The sequence below is a fragment of the Maylandia zebra genome, linkage group LG5 (genome assembly GCF_041146795.1).
Source record: "Maylandia zebra isolate NMK-2024a linkage group LG5, Mzebra_GT3a, whole genome shotgun sequence".
Taxonomy (NCBI): domain Eukaryota; kingdom Metazoa; phylum Chordata; class Actinopteri; order Cichliformes; family Cichlidae; genus Maylandia; species Maylandia zebra.
Genome location: NC_135171.1, coordinates 34,841,608 through 34,854,856, shown reverse-complemented (window position 1 = coordinate 34,854,856; position 13,249 = coordinate 34,841,608). Strand labels below are relative to the sequence as shown.

Genomic DNA, 13,249 nt, shown 5'->3' with positions numbered 1-13,249 from the left:
GTGACGAGTAGTGTCTGGTTTCCTCCAGGCATGACGCTTGTTATTCAGAGTTCAATTTTTGTCTCATTTGTTTTCCATGGTCTGAGAGTCCTTCGGGTAGGTACCTTTTGGCAAAGACTAGCTGTTATGTGCCTTTTATTGAGGTTTGGCTTTTGTCTGGCCACTCTACCATGCAGGTCTGATTGGCAGAGTGCTGTAGAAATGGTTGTCTATCTGGAAGGTTCTCCTCTCTCCATATAGTCAGACATGAAGACAGTAGGAGTACTGAAGGCTAGCTGGAGAACAAAAGAAAAGGCTTACAGTGTGTTGTATGTGAGACTGGATACTAAGGAAGGAGAAAGGGACTAATGACAGGTTAAACAGAGAGATCTAGCTGAAAATGATGTGCAGCAGGTCAAGGTGATTGAAGATAGACATGGAAATGTGCTAATGAGTGAAAAGGGTTTGCTGCAAAGATGGAAGGAGTACTTTAAGGAACTGATAAATGAAGAAAATGAGAGATGATGGTAGATGGTGGACAGTTACGAAATCAGGGATTGCTAAGGGTAAGTAAGGAGGAAGTGAAGGCTGCTATGAAGAGAATTGAAGCCAAAGAGATGGTTAGTCCAGATGACCTATGTGGGGGAGGAGATGTCTACGAGAGAGAGCAGTGGACTTATTAACCAGATTGTTTAACACACGCACTGGAACGGTTCGCAGCCAAGTGTGAAGTAGCGGGACTGAGGATCAGCACCTCGAAATCTGAGGCCATGGTTCTCAGCCGGAAAAGGGTGGAGTGCCCACTCCAGGTCGGGGAAGAGTTCCTGCCCCAAGTGGAAGAGTTTAAGTATCTCGGGGTCCTGTTCGCGAGTGATGGGAGAAGGGAGCCGGAGATCAACAGATGGATTGGTGCTGCGGCTGCAGTGATGCGGACGCTGCACCGGTCCGTCGTGGTGAAGAGGGAGCTGAGTGTAAAAACGAAGCTCTCAATTTACCGGTCGATCTACGTCCCTACCCTCACCTATGGCCACGAGCTGTGTGACCGAAAGAACGAGATCGCAGATACAAGCGGCGGAAATGAGCTTCCTCCGAAGGGTGGCTGGCCTCTCCCTTAGAGATAGGGTGAGAAGTCCAGCCATCTGGGAGGGGCTCAGAGTAGAGCCGCTGCTCCTCCACATCGAAAGGAGCCAGCTGAAGTGGTTCGGGCATCTGACAAGGATGCCTCCTGGGTGAGGTGTTCCGGGCATGTCCCACCAAGAGGAGGCCCCGGGGAAGACCCAGGACACGTTGGAGAGATTATATCTCTCGGCTGGCCTGGGAACGCCTTGGTGTTCCCCCGGATAAGCTGGAGGAGGTGGCTGGGGAAAAAGAGGTCTGGGCTTCTCTGCTTCGGCTGCTGCCCCCGCGACCTGGCCCCGGATAAAGCGGATGAAGATGGATGGATGGATCTTTCTTCATACTGAGAAAGTATGAAGCCATTGTATGGCACTGCGATCTTTAGTGCGAGTGGGAGCAGGTGGAATAGAGCCTGAAGAAATGCAGGCATGCTTTGGAGAGAAGAGGAATGAAAGGTAGCTCATATTTCCATTGGAAGTGACCACAATGGACAGGATTAAAAATTACATCAGAGGGACAGTTCAGGTTAAACAATTTGGAGAGGAAGTTAAAGAAGAAGGGCTGAGATGGACTGGACATGTACAGAGTAGCGATAGTGAATATAATAGACAAAGAATATTGAATATAGAATAGAATAGAATTCAACTTTATTTTCATTGCACATGCACAGGTACAGGGCAACGAAATGCAGTATGGAATATGGAGCTGCCTATGACAGTTAACAGATTTAACTACAATGGTCAGCTTTTAACCATGTGTTTTGCCCTATAATATAAATTTGTCTTTTGCCTACAGATGGATGATAATGCAGAAAAAAAAAGAACGTGTATCTACAACATAGAAAAAAAATAATACACAGCTCCAATAAAAGATTTGCAAATTTTATCATTCTCTCGGCTCTTGAAGGAGGCGGTCGCACTTTCCCCCTCTCCCTTATCTTTCCTGCTTCTCATGTCTTGTATAGTCTCGCTTATTCTCTAATCCTAAGAGAGTCTCCCAGACTTGTTCTCTAAAAACCTAAAGAAGAATTATGGATTTGATCAACTGGTCCCTTAACGGAATTGACATCCTCCTGGGCTTGGGAGAGCCCAATTGTCCTGCGGAGACGTTTGCTGCCAGATACTCGATGGTCGGTTGCGTCGTGTGTCTGGCAACACTCTCGATGGAGGACATTGAACGACATCTACCAGTTCGGAACTATGATAACAGAGTTCTGGCTGAATGGAGCTGGCTCGGACCTGGCTTATTGAAGAACAAGGAGCAGCTACAGCTGTTCAAAATCCCACAAAGCTGGCTGACATGATAGACGATGGGCAGTGCTGTGAGCACTCACACTGTGTTTTTTATTACGCAATATGGATGCGATCTTGAAGAAGCTCATGGCTCTGTTATATGGATAAGATCTTGAAGAAGAACAACGGGAATTGAGAGACCTGGTGACCAGTGACGGACATTAGACCTACTGTAAAACTGGAAGCAGTTTGTTCGGACTAACCAAAACAACTACCATCTTCATCTCATGCGGCCCCCCTGGCACCAGCTGGATGCTCAAGGCAAAAGCTGACGGGAATCACAAATTCTCCTTAGATAATAAGACTGTTTGTTGTGACTCTCTCCCCCCTCATTCATGGCCACCCGCGTCGACCGAAGATTGTTTACTTTTGTCTAACTGGGTGAAGGGACACCTTCTCTCGGCTGAACACGGAACACACACACATACGCATGTCCCCCCATGGGGATAGACAAAGTCTTTTTGACTTGACTTGATATCTAATATTAATCAGGCAATTAAGCATTTCACATGAACTGTTCACATTGTTGTGAGTAACAATTTTGCTGCACCTATCAGCTGCCAGTCAGGCTGCAGAGTGCTGCCTGCTGTGGCTTTCACATTTTGTGTTACCATGCAGTTTTTATTTATTTAAATTTTTGTCATTTTAACCTTTATTTCTGTGATATTCGGATATGTGTATTTCCCTTACTTTCTCCATATTTTGTCCTTATTGCCCGAGTATTTATAGAGCATTAGCGCACCCATTTTTCCAGATTCTGTTTCACTTGACTTATTTACCACCTGACTTATTGCTGTGCCTAGGGCTGTTCAATATAACGATATATATCGGATGACAATATAAAAACATCTATCGTTTCATTTTACGCTATCGTTTGTTTCGTGGTGTCGCAAAATAAACTCTTTACGGCAATATTTTTTCATCGTTTTGATGGTCACTCTAGTGGCTATATTAATTTCTTAAAGTTCTCTTATTCTTTTATATTTTATATAACCACACTATGGACGGACAAGCGCGTTTTTTATGCGTTGTGGTTAGCAACAACGACGGTAACAGCATCGCGTGTCCACTTGTTTATGTTCCACATAAACCTTTCACAATAAAGCTCAAGATCCTGTTGAGACTTTTCAAAAATAAACTGAATCACGTGAAAGAGCAGATTATTTACGGATGAGAAGTAAAAAAGAGCCGCCGGGTGCTAAAAAATAAACCTTAGACTCAAACGTCAGAACAGGCTTTTCCCCGCGGCAGCCGTTACAACTTATGTCTAAAAATGTATAGTTTCATGCATCGGTTAAAACACTCGACTCCAGGTACACGACGCCCAGCTGGAAACACTTCACGCAAGTCAAGCTGCCCGAGATTCACAGAATTTAGAGAAAATGCTACATTTTTGTGATATATATCGTTATCGGGACGATAGAATTCTTATATCGGGATATGAGATTTTGGTCATATTGCACAAGCACACCCCTAGCTGTGCCATTGCATTTACTCCTTAGATTTTTTGTTTGTGTCATAATACTTACACATTTTTGCTGTAGCAGTTTTTAAATGGTTGAAATATATTCATTTTACTGGTTTAATTTAGTCTGAGCGCCTTTTCAACTGATTCCATGGTTTTTGTCTTAAAGAACTTCACGTCCCACAATTGAGCGCGGCCAAGGAAGCCTAAGTCCGGAAACAAGGTTTTCAAAATAAAGGTACTTTTACAAAATGTAATTTTTGGGATATTTAAAATGAAATCCGTGTAACAAAGCATTTATACCAGCAATTATTTTATTTTAAATACACATGAGATATTTCCTCTCGCTAAAAATAGTAATACTGATGTTCTGGTTTTATTTTGTGGTAAAAAATAAAACCGGAGGTCATAACCATTATTTATTTCCTTCTGACTTTACATAGACAGGAAACCCACGCAGCAATGTAAAACGTTGAATGCCATTAAAGTCTGTTCACTTCGTGAGATGCCGACCGACAGACAATGTGCTGTCTTCATTATTATTACTTAGGGTAACAGTGATAGTGAGCTAGTACGGCAGCAGGAAGTGTTTTGTATAAATTTACGACGCATCTCTGCATGAACGGCCCAGTTAACTTCAGCTAACGTCAACAGACTCGAGGTGAGTTAAACCAATTAATAAATCATAATATAAAAACCGGCAACAGGCTAACGGAAACTAGACCCAGCTTCACTTCTACAGACTAGCTAAACGGATATCTGGAACTTACTAGCAGTTATTTACACTCACTAGTTAACTACGCTTACCTACCAGCGATTAACACTTTGACTTTTATACTACATAGTATCAAATTTCCACTAATGAAGCATTCCTAGTGTAGCAGTGGAAGTACCGAGGTATCTAAAATGTTATCTTCTTGAGTGTTCCGGGAATATTATCTGCTTTTCCTGCCATAACACTGAGAACAACCTGCATTTCTTCACTGATTCTGCATTAAACAGACTTTGAATGATTTGGGCACATTTGAGTTTTAATAGAAACACTTAAGCTGTTGTGGTTGGTGTAGAACCCCCTGCCCTCTTCCTTGTTCAACCTTTTTTCTAATGCTAGTCTTTAAATATCAAGGACATTGTATATTTTATTTATGCTACACTGCTTGGCCACCAAAAAAAAGGTCACAGTCTAATATTTCGTTGGACCGCCTTTAGCTTTGATTAGGCACCCTGTGGCATTGTTTTGATAAGCTTCTGCAATGTCAAAATATTTATTTCCATCCAGTGTTGCATTTTTTTTTTTCATTAATTCTCAGTGGGGTTAAGGTCAGGATTCTGTGGTGGCGAATCCTTTTGTCAAAATGATGTCTCATGCTCCCAGAACCATTTTTTCACAATTTGAGCCTGATGAATCCTGGAATATGCCCGCTTCATCAGGGAAGAAAAAAACCCATTGATGGAATAACCTGGTTATTCAGTATAGCAAGGTACTCAGCTGGCCTCATTCGTGGAGCATATACTTTCGCTGAACCTAGACCTGACCAACTGTAGCAACCCCAGATCATAGCACTGCCCCCATACGCTTGTACAGTAGGCACTAGGCATGATAAGTGCATCACTTCATCTACCTCTCTTCTTACCCTGATACGCCCCTCGCTCCGGAACAGGGTAAATCTGGACTCATCAGACCACATGACCTTCTTCCATTGCTCCAGAGTCAGAATCTTTATGTTTCCTAGAAAATTGAAGTGCGTGTGAAAATGATCTTGCTTTCACTATTAAACCTAGCCCTGAGTTCTACTATAGTTTTTCTTCCATTTGAATTCACCAGATATTTAAGTGATCACCAATTACGATCATTCAGGATTTTTTTCCGACCACATTTCTTCCTCGAAGATGATAGGTTCCCACTATCCTTCCACTTTTTAATAATGCATTGGACAGTTCTTAACCCAATTTTAGTAGTTTCTGCGATCTTCTTAGACGTTTACTCTGCTTGATGCATGCAAATGATTTGACCCTTCTCAAACACACTAACGTCTTTTCCACGACCACGAGATGTCTTTCGACATGGTTGTTTATGAAATAAGAAGCAACTCCTTGCACCAGTTGGGGTTAAATAACTTGTTGCCAGCTGAAAGTTAATCGCCCATGCTGTAATTGTCCAATTGGAGGCTCTTACCTATTTGCTTAGTTAAATCCAGGTGGCGACTTTTTTTTGGCCAGGCAGTTTATAAGCTTCTACTATCATGTTTTGTGTGGGCTAAAGCAATGATGCTTCTGACCCTTTGATTCTTTCACTGCGTTGCTGCTTTCCCCTTTACTCTCTAGCTATGTCAGCAATCGGCAGGCAAGTTGTACTCCAACTTTGTCTCCTTTAAAAAGAAAAAGGAAAATAAACTGCAAAATTTGCCTAACATGTGACATAGTAAGTTCTGCCTAGGTCAGCTTTTAATCATGTGTTTTGCCCTATATTATAAATTTGTCTTTAGCCTACAGATGGATGATAGTGCAGGAAGAAAGAATATGTATCTACAATATAAAAAAATAAATAATACACAGCTGCAAAAACACATCTGCACATTTTATCAATATGTAATATTACACAGCCAGTTGAGCATTTCACATGAACTGTTCAAACTGTTTACACTGTTGTCAGTAACAATTTTGCTGAACGTGTCAGCTGCCAGTCAGGCTGCAGTGTGCTGCGTTTTCACATTTTGTGCTTACCAAGCAGTTTTTTTTATTAATTTTAATTTTTGTCACTTCAACCTTTATTTCTGTGTTATTTGGATATGTGCATATCCCCTTCTTATCCAGATTTTTTTCCTTATTGCCTGTGTATTTATAGGGTGTATTAGCACACCCAGATGTTCAGCTAACTACATTGGCAGTGAAGCTCAGGCAGTATCTAACAACTGTTCTTATGTGACACTTTAGGATCCATCCTAGTCACCTCACGTGAGCCGACATTCCTGATTTGAAGCTTCACTGATACGCCAACATGTCTAACATGGACTCTGTCAGAGTGCGGGTCTTCTCTCTGAACTGCTGGTCAGTGGCTGTGGTTTGTGGAGATTCTTAATGCATTGCTGTGATACACCCATTAAAAAATAAGTCATGCTCCATGCGCTTTATTTTTGCAGGGGGATCCGATATCTAAGCAAATACTGTCCACAGCGCTATGCCATGATTGGTGAAATGTTGTATAAGGAACAGCATGATATTGTGTTACTGCAAGAGGTAGGTGGAAGCCAGCTTACAAAACGGTTGATTGCAGACTCACTGTTCTGATAAAAACAGAGACTCTGCAGGCCATACATGTGTTGGGAAACTACATGTTTTTTTTTTTTTAAATTTCTCATCTGTACACCGCCACAGTGGATTTTAAATAAAATATTCAATATGTGATTGATGTACAGGAATTACACCTATTTTTATACATAGTCTCCCATTTTCAGAGGCACCGCCTCGGACTGACTGGGCTGTTGAAGAATATCTCATTTCTTTGCCTCAGAAACTCTTGTTTGCTTTTGCAGCATCATTTGTGATCAGTTTAACAGCTTTTGTCTGAATCTGAGCAGAATACAACCCTATAAACCTTAGAATTCAGAGTGCTAATTCTTTTAGCAGTCACGTTATCAAACACTGGCAGCCATAAATGCCACAGCATTGCCTCCACCTTGTTTGACAGAAGATATTCTATGTTTTGGATCATGAGCTGTTCCTTTCCTTCTCCATACTTTTGACTTCCAGTCATCATGGCACAAGTTACTCTTGGGTTCATCTGTCCAAAGAATCTTTTCCAGAATTATGCCGGCTCCTGTAGACATTTTCTGACAAAGTCTAATCTGGTCTTTCTCTAATCTTGTGTAATCAACAATAGCTCGTTGTACAGCTAGTTTCTATTCATGACCTTGATAATGATACCTCTGCCTCCTCAAGACTTGTTTTGGTACTGCTGAGCTGGCCAGTGTATTCTTTCTTTTTAAAATGATATCATATTGTTGATTTTGCTACACCTGTATGTTTTGCTGTCCCACCCATTGGTTTGTTTTGGTTTCACCCTCCTTCACTTGCATTAACAACATACAAGAGGCCAATGAAAACATACAAGATTTAAATTTCAATGCTTGGACTCAATTCCTGCCTCAACTTGCCATGGTTAAAGTCTACACTTCAGTCTCATCTGGACTGATTTAAAATTACAAACAGTCCCTAACAAATTGTAGGCTGCAGTGCAATGAAAGTAATTTGACCATAAGTTATAAATTAAAATTAGACATGGGTAAATACTCGTAATAATGTGTGGTATTCAACTTTCTGAGTGACATGCAAATGTTTTTACAGGTGTGGAGTGAGAAAGACTATCTCTTCTTGAAAAAGAAACTTGCTTCTTGTCACCCTCACTCTCATTACTTCAGAAGGTAATGTTTCTGCCGTCTCACACAAAAGCTCACTGTGAAATAGTTTCCCTAATTTTTAACCTTGAACATCTCAGTCTGAGACTAAAGGTCGTGATTGGTCATATCTTCAAAAGGCCATAATGTCTTTATCTCTGTAAAGTGTGTGTGTGTGGGTGGGTGGGTGTGTGGTTCACTGAAACTATCGAGGGTTAACTTTTTCTCCTTAATTCTTCCTTGACCTCCATACCAAAGAACAAGACCGTGATTAAGCTAAGGTTCTACCTTTCTAATCCCCTCTGTAGCTCACAAAAATGTCAACTCTAATAGATAAGTTCTCACATCTGTTGCAGATACTACCGATTTGTACTTAGACTAAGCTACTGTCGAACTACATGGAAACCAAGTATATGAGTCATTATTTATAACTTTTTGTCACATGTTTCTTTTGCAGTGGCGTCATAGGCAGTGGACTGGCCATTTTCTCCAAACACAGAATCCGCGACACATTTCTTTATCGCTACTCACTGAATGGTTATCCTTACATGGTAAGTCTGGAGAGCTGGAGATGGAGAAAACAGTATCTTGTACTCGTGTTTATCAACAAATAAAAAATCTTCTGTAAGAGTTGCACCTTTAAAATTCACCAAAGTAAAACACTGCGTCAACAATAGTAAAATTACTTGTTTATGCTAAAAGGCTTTAACTGTATTAAATATATTGTGAAATTGTCATTGATGTATAAATTTGTGAACAGACTTTTTGAGTAGACATTAGGGGAGTAGCTCATTTTAATTACTGTATTCACATACTTCGAAAATAGTTTTTTTTAGCAGTAATTTTAGTTGTTTTTCTTTTGCTATTACTCTATGTGAGAATGCACAACTTTAAGAAATAAATAAAACATGCGGCAGAACCAGGAGCAACAAATTTTAGGTAAATACCAAACTAAAAATAGCTGGGTTTTTTTAGGATTGTAGTTAAGTATATGTAACAAAGAATTCAATTTTTTGGCAAAACCCTAATAGCACGACAGTATTAGTGTCAACTTTTTTTCCCCTGCATTGGCTTCATGCAAAATTATCTGTACTCCTCATATCACCCTTCGTTTTCACTGTTTATTCGCAGTTGTAATTTTCCTTGTTAATTAGGCTCACCATGGAGACTGGTTTGGTGGTAAAGCTGTTGGCATGGCTATCCTAAACCTCGGCAGCCTGACTGCAAATGTCTATGTCACTCATGTAAGGTTTCATAACAGCAGTTTTCAGCCCTAACTGTACATGATTTTCTATTATTGATCAATGTGCTGTTGTCCTTGTGTACTGATTTTAGCTGCATGCAGAGTACTCCCGAGAGAAGGACTCTTATCTACCTCACAGAGTGGTTCAGGCCTGGGAGCTGCAGCAGTTCATTCGGTAGTGTGCCTTTGCTTGTTTCTTTATATTTGTTTACATATTTACTAAAATGTTTGAAGTAATATTACAAGTAACATTTATCTAGTTTGTAGAATACAATGACTAACATGTTTGTTTGTTTGTTTGTTTGTTTGTTTGTTTGTTTGTTTTTTTTCCTGTGCTTCTTAGCCACACCTCTGCTGGTGCAGATGTGGTCATTGTTGGTGGTGACCTCAACATGCACCCTCAGGACCTTGGGAACAGACTACTGAGGGCTTACACTGGACTGCAAGACTCTTATTTAGAAACAGCTAAATTTGATGTATGTAGAAGTATTAATCTGTATTCAAACAGTGAGTGCAGTAATGAAATCAAGTACCTGTTTTTATTTATGTAGATCCTTGCAGATTTTAGTGCATTTAAATTTACATCACTTCAAGTTGAAATACGAGGCACAGTGGCAGTCATAGAGTTGCCATGCATGCAGTTATGCAGGCTCTAACACATTTATTTTGATGCAATAGGAAGTTGGACCATAAAGTCTTGGCTATTCATTGTGGTTCTTAGAGCTGCACACAACAGATTGGCTCAAAAGTAGCTTTGCTACTGTGTCATTGTGGTCTCATATCTTAAGGTCTGAGCTGCAAAGTAAAATGGTATTATTCAAGAAATGCCAGGGTTGTAAAAGTAGAAGCAGCTTTCTGTTACACTTTGGTTTTATGTAAATTGAATTTAAGCAAGTTTTTTTTTTTTTCTTGCAGGGATGTGAGAATGGTATGACTCTTATAGCAGACAACCCTTTTATTAGTAAAAAGGAGCTTGTACCTTTTGAGAAGGGGATTCGAATCGACTACATACTATTTAAGGTGAGTGAAAGCAGCATGTCATCGGATGATTTTTATAAAGCCATGTAACTGCTAAAGCATGATTGCCCTCTTGTTATTCCCAGGGTTCTTCAAAAGCCGACGTCCATTGTGATTCCATGTCCACTACCAAAGGCTCCGTTCCCAACCATCCTTTCCCATACTCCGACCATGAAGCTCTCACTGCTGAACTGAGGCTGGAGCCGCACACTCCGGCTGAAACAGGAAGTGACAGAAAATTGAAGAATAAGGACTCTACTACAGGTATCTGCACACTCCATGCCAGCAGGTTGTTTTGTGTAAAGGTGATTGATTGTCCAATTACTTTGGTATAAATTATTCAATGGAAAATCCATTTTGATTCCTCCACTTTTACCTATCAGAGCAATTTTAATCTGTCAGACAAGAAAGAAAAAGAAATAACAGCCCTAGTGAAGCTCTGTAGCCAGGCTGTATTGCCAGCTTTAAGTATATGCTGGTGTTTTGTTTTGTTTTCTGGCTGCTCTTCCAAAAGGACTATTCCAGGCCACATGTTGTAATTTCATCCCTGGTTAAATTGTGCCAGGAACAGTGGGTTAAATAACATGGAGCACAGTGAATATTTAATGTTCTGTTGTAACAATAATCCTGTCCAGTATAGAGCTTGACTCTTCAACACTTTCTGCAGTGCTTTGCTCTCCAGCTTTGTACTGGTATAAAGGCTCCACTCTTTCTCTTGTCTCTCTTTCATGGACTTAGGGAAACTGGCTGAACTGGTTGACATTGTGACTGAGGCCCGCACTGAAGTCAAAGTGGGCTTGCACTGTGCTGAGAGGATGCGCTACACAGCAGCACGCACTGGAGTGATGGGGCTGGCTCTGCTGTTCCTGGAGCTGGTCATCGCCGCGGTGCCCTACTTAGCTCTGGGAGCAGAACAGCCTTTCCCTCGTACCTCCTTCTACCTGCTGGCTGTGCTGTGCTTTGCCATTCTGCTGACCACCTCCATGTTGTACATCTTTTACACAATGGAGCTGAAATCACTTCAGGGGGCTGAAGACCAGATGAGGCTGGGTATAGGTAGTCTGCAAGAGAAGCTTAAGGGCTTTTGTCTAGCTCAACTTCATAATCCCTCAGGAAGGCCCCCAGAGGTTCAGGAGCCCGGTGCCTTTGAGCCAGAGGAGTAATGCAGAGGCCAAGAATGTCAAAGTGGTAAAGGCGACTTTGAAGTCACTTTTATAGTGAACATGTGAGGAGCTTTGCTCCCCTGAATATTTTAGTTTTGGAGATTTATATTCATATTGCAGAATCAATCATAATTGAAATGCTTCTCTGAAAGTAGTGCAGGGCACATGCATTGACATTATATACTTTTATATAGAGATCTGTAGGCTTTTATTACACCTAGATTTCACTTGATGTACCTAGAATATACAAATGTACTGTAATGCTTCTGTGCTGTTATGCTGAAGGTCATTAAGTCTGACCATTTGTGTTTTTTAGCCTCAGGTCCGATTTGCATTCCACCCACCAGTAGATTCACCGGGACCATTTTTTTCTGTTTTTAATTTAATGCTTCCCTTTTTTGAGTTTAATAATCAACTGCACAGAGATTATGGTTCCAGGTTGAGTTTGACCGGGTCTTTAATGTGTTAAATACATGAAGAAAGTAGCTCTGTGGTTTCCATTGCAATAGAAGACACAGACACTCCACATGTAGGAGGTTTACGTTTCAGTCAGTAATATTTTTCCTCTACAACAGCACTCGTCAGGATCCTTTGTACTGTAGATAAAGGAACCAAGTCTGTATGCATGTATCATTTGTCATGCTCTCTGTTTATAGTGTCTTAATCTTAAAGACAATCTACACTCCTCTCATATGTTCAAGTATAGATTGAAAATACTGAAAATGTTCTGCTCTTGACCTTGACCTCTTTTGGTCACATTTTTACAAAGCACAATATACCGTAGAAAATAAAAACAGAATACATCAGTTAGTGTGCAGTGCACTTTGTTGATTAACCTGGTGAACCACTTCCCTATAGTTTTGCTAGGAGATTGCTTAATATGTTACATTGCTAAAATACCATGTTGTAACTCAAGAGTTTGAACGTTTACTTTCACCTCAGTGAAGAAGAAGCACTTCGCAGTTCTTAAGTTCATTATGATTTATAGAATTTCAGATACTTGATGTTCATTCCAACTGGAAACTGTGATGGGCATGATCATGAAAGCAATAATAAAGACTTTATGCACATGCTTATGAACTGCTGTGGCTCTATGTAGACCTGTCAAGTCGTCAGGAGATGGCGTCTGACATTTCAAACTGTAGTTTGTATTCCCTGAGATTCACATATTCACCACTAGAGAGCAGTCAAAGTACAGTACAGTATCAGAACAGGTCTTTCTCTAAGTATGTCATTGATTTAAAAAAATAAACAGCCTTCACAATAATAAATATATCAGACAACGGCTGTGAAAACAACAAAGCCAGTGAGAACATAAGAAGCCGACAACCTAACATGATAGATTAGATGCCAGCTCACACCTTTAGCATGCACAGAAGACAAGCTCAGACATGGGTGTGGTGCATTCAAATGCTCTCTCCCCCCCCCCCCTGCAAATATGAATAATACATTAACTGCACACAAGGTAGAAGTTTCAAACTCGAAACACAAATATGGCAAATGTTTAAGACGCGCTGACATGTAAGGTGTTGTACACCTGTGCAACTTTGATTAAAACTGTATGTTTGGAAGTTATTCTG

General features: G+C 40.6%; 1 protein-coding gene across 1 annotated transcript; it reads left to right on the top strand.

Moving 5' to 3' along the window:
* Positions 1–4,266: 4,266 nt before the first annotated feature.
* Positions 4,267–12,749, top strand: smpd2b (sphingomyelin phosphodiesterase 2b). Its single transcript, XM_004547558.5, has 11 exons — positions 4,267–4,513; positions 6,787–6,900; positions 6,993–7,089; positions 8,197–8,273; positions 8,704–8,797; positions 9,401–9,490; positions 9,582–9,664; positions 9,833–9,965; positions 10,405–10,509; positions 10,593–10,770; positions 11,245–12,749. Exons 2-11 carry the CDS (start codon positions 6,851–6,853, stop codon positions 11,667–11,669), a joined length of 1,332 nt encoding a protein of 443 aa, XP_004547615.1. The 5' UTR covers positions 4,267–4,513; positions 6,787–6,850; the 3' UTR covers positions 11,670–12,749.
* Positions 12,750–13,249: the final 500 nt, after the last annotated feature.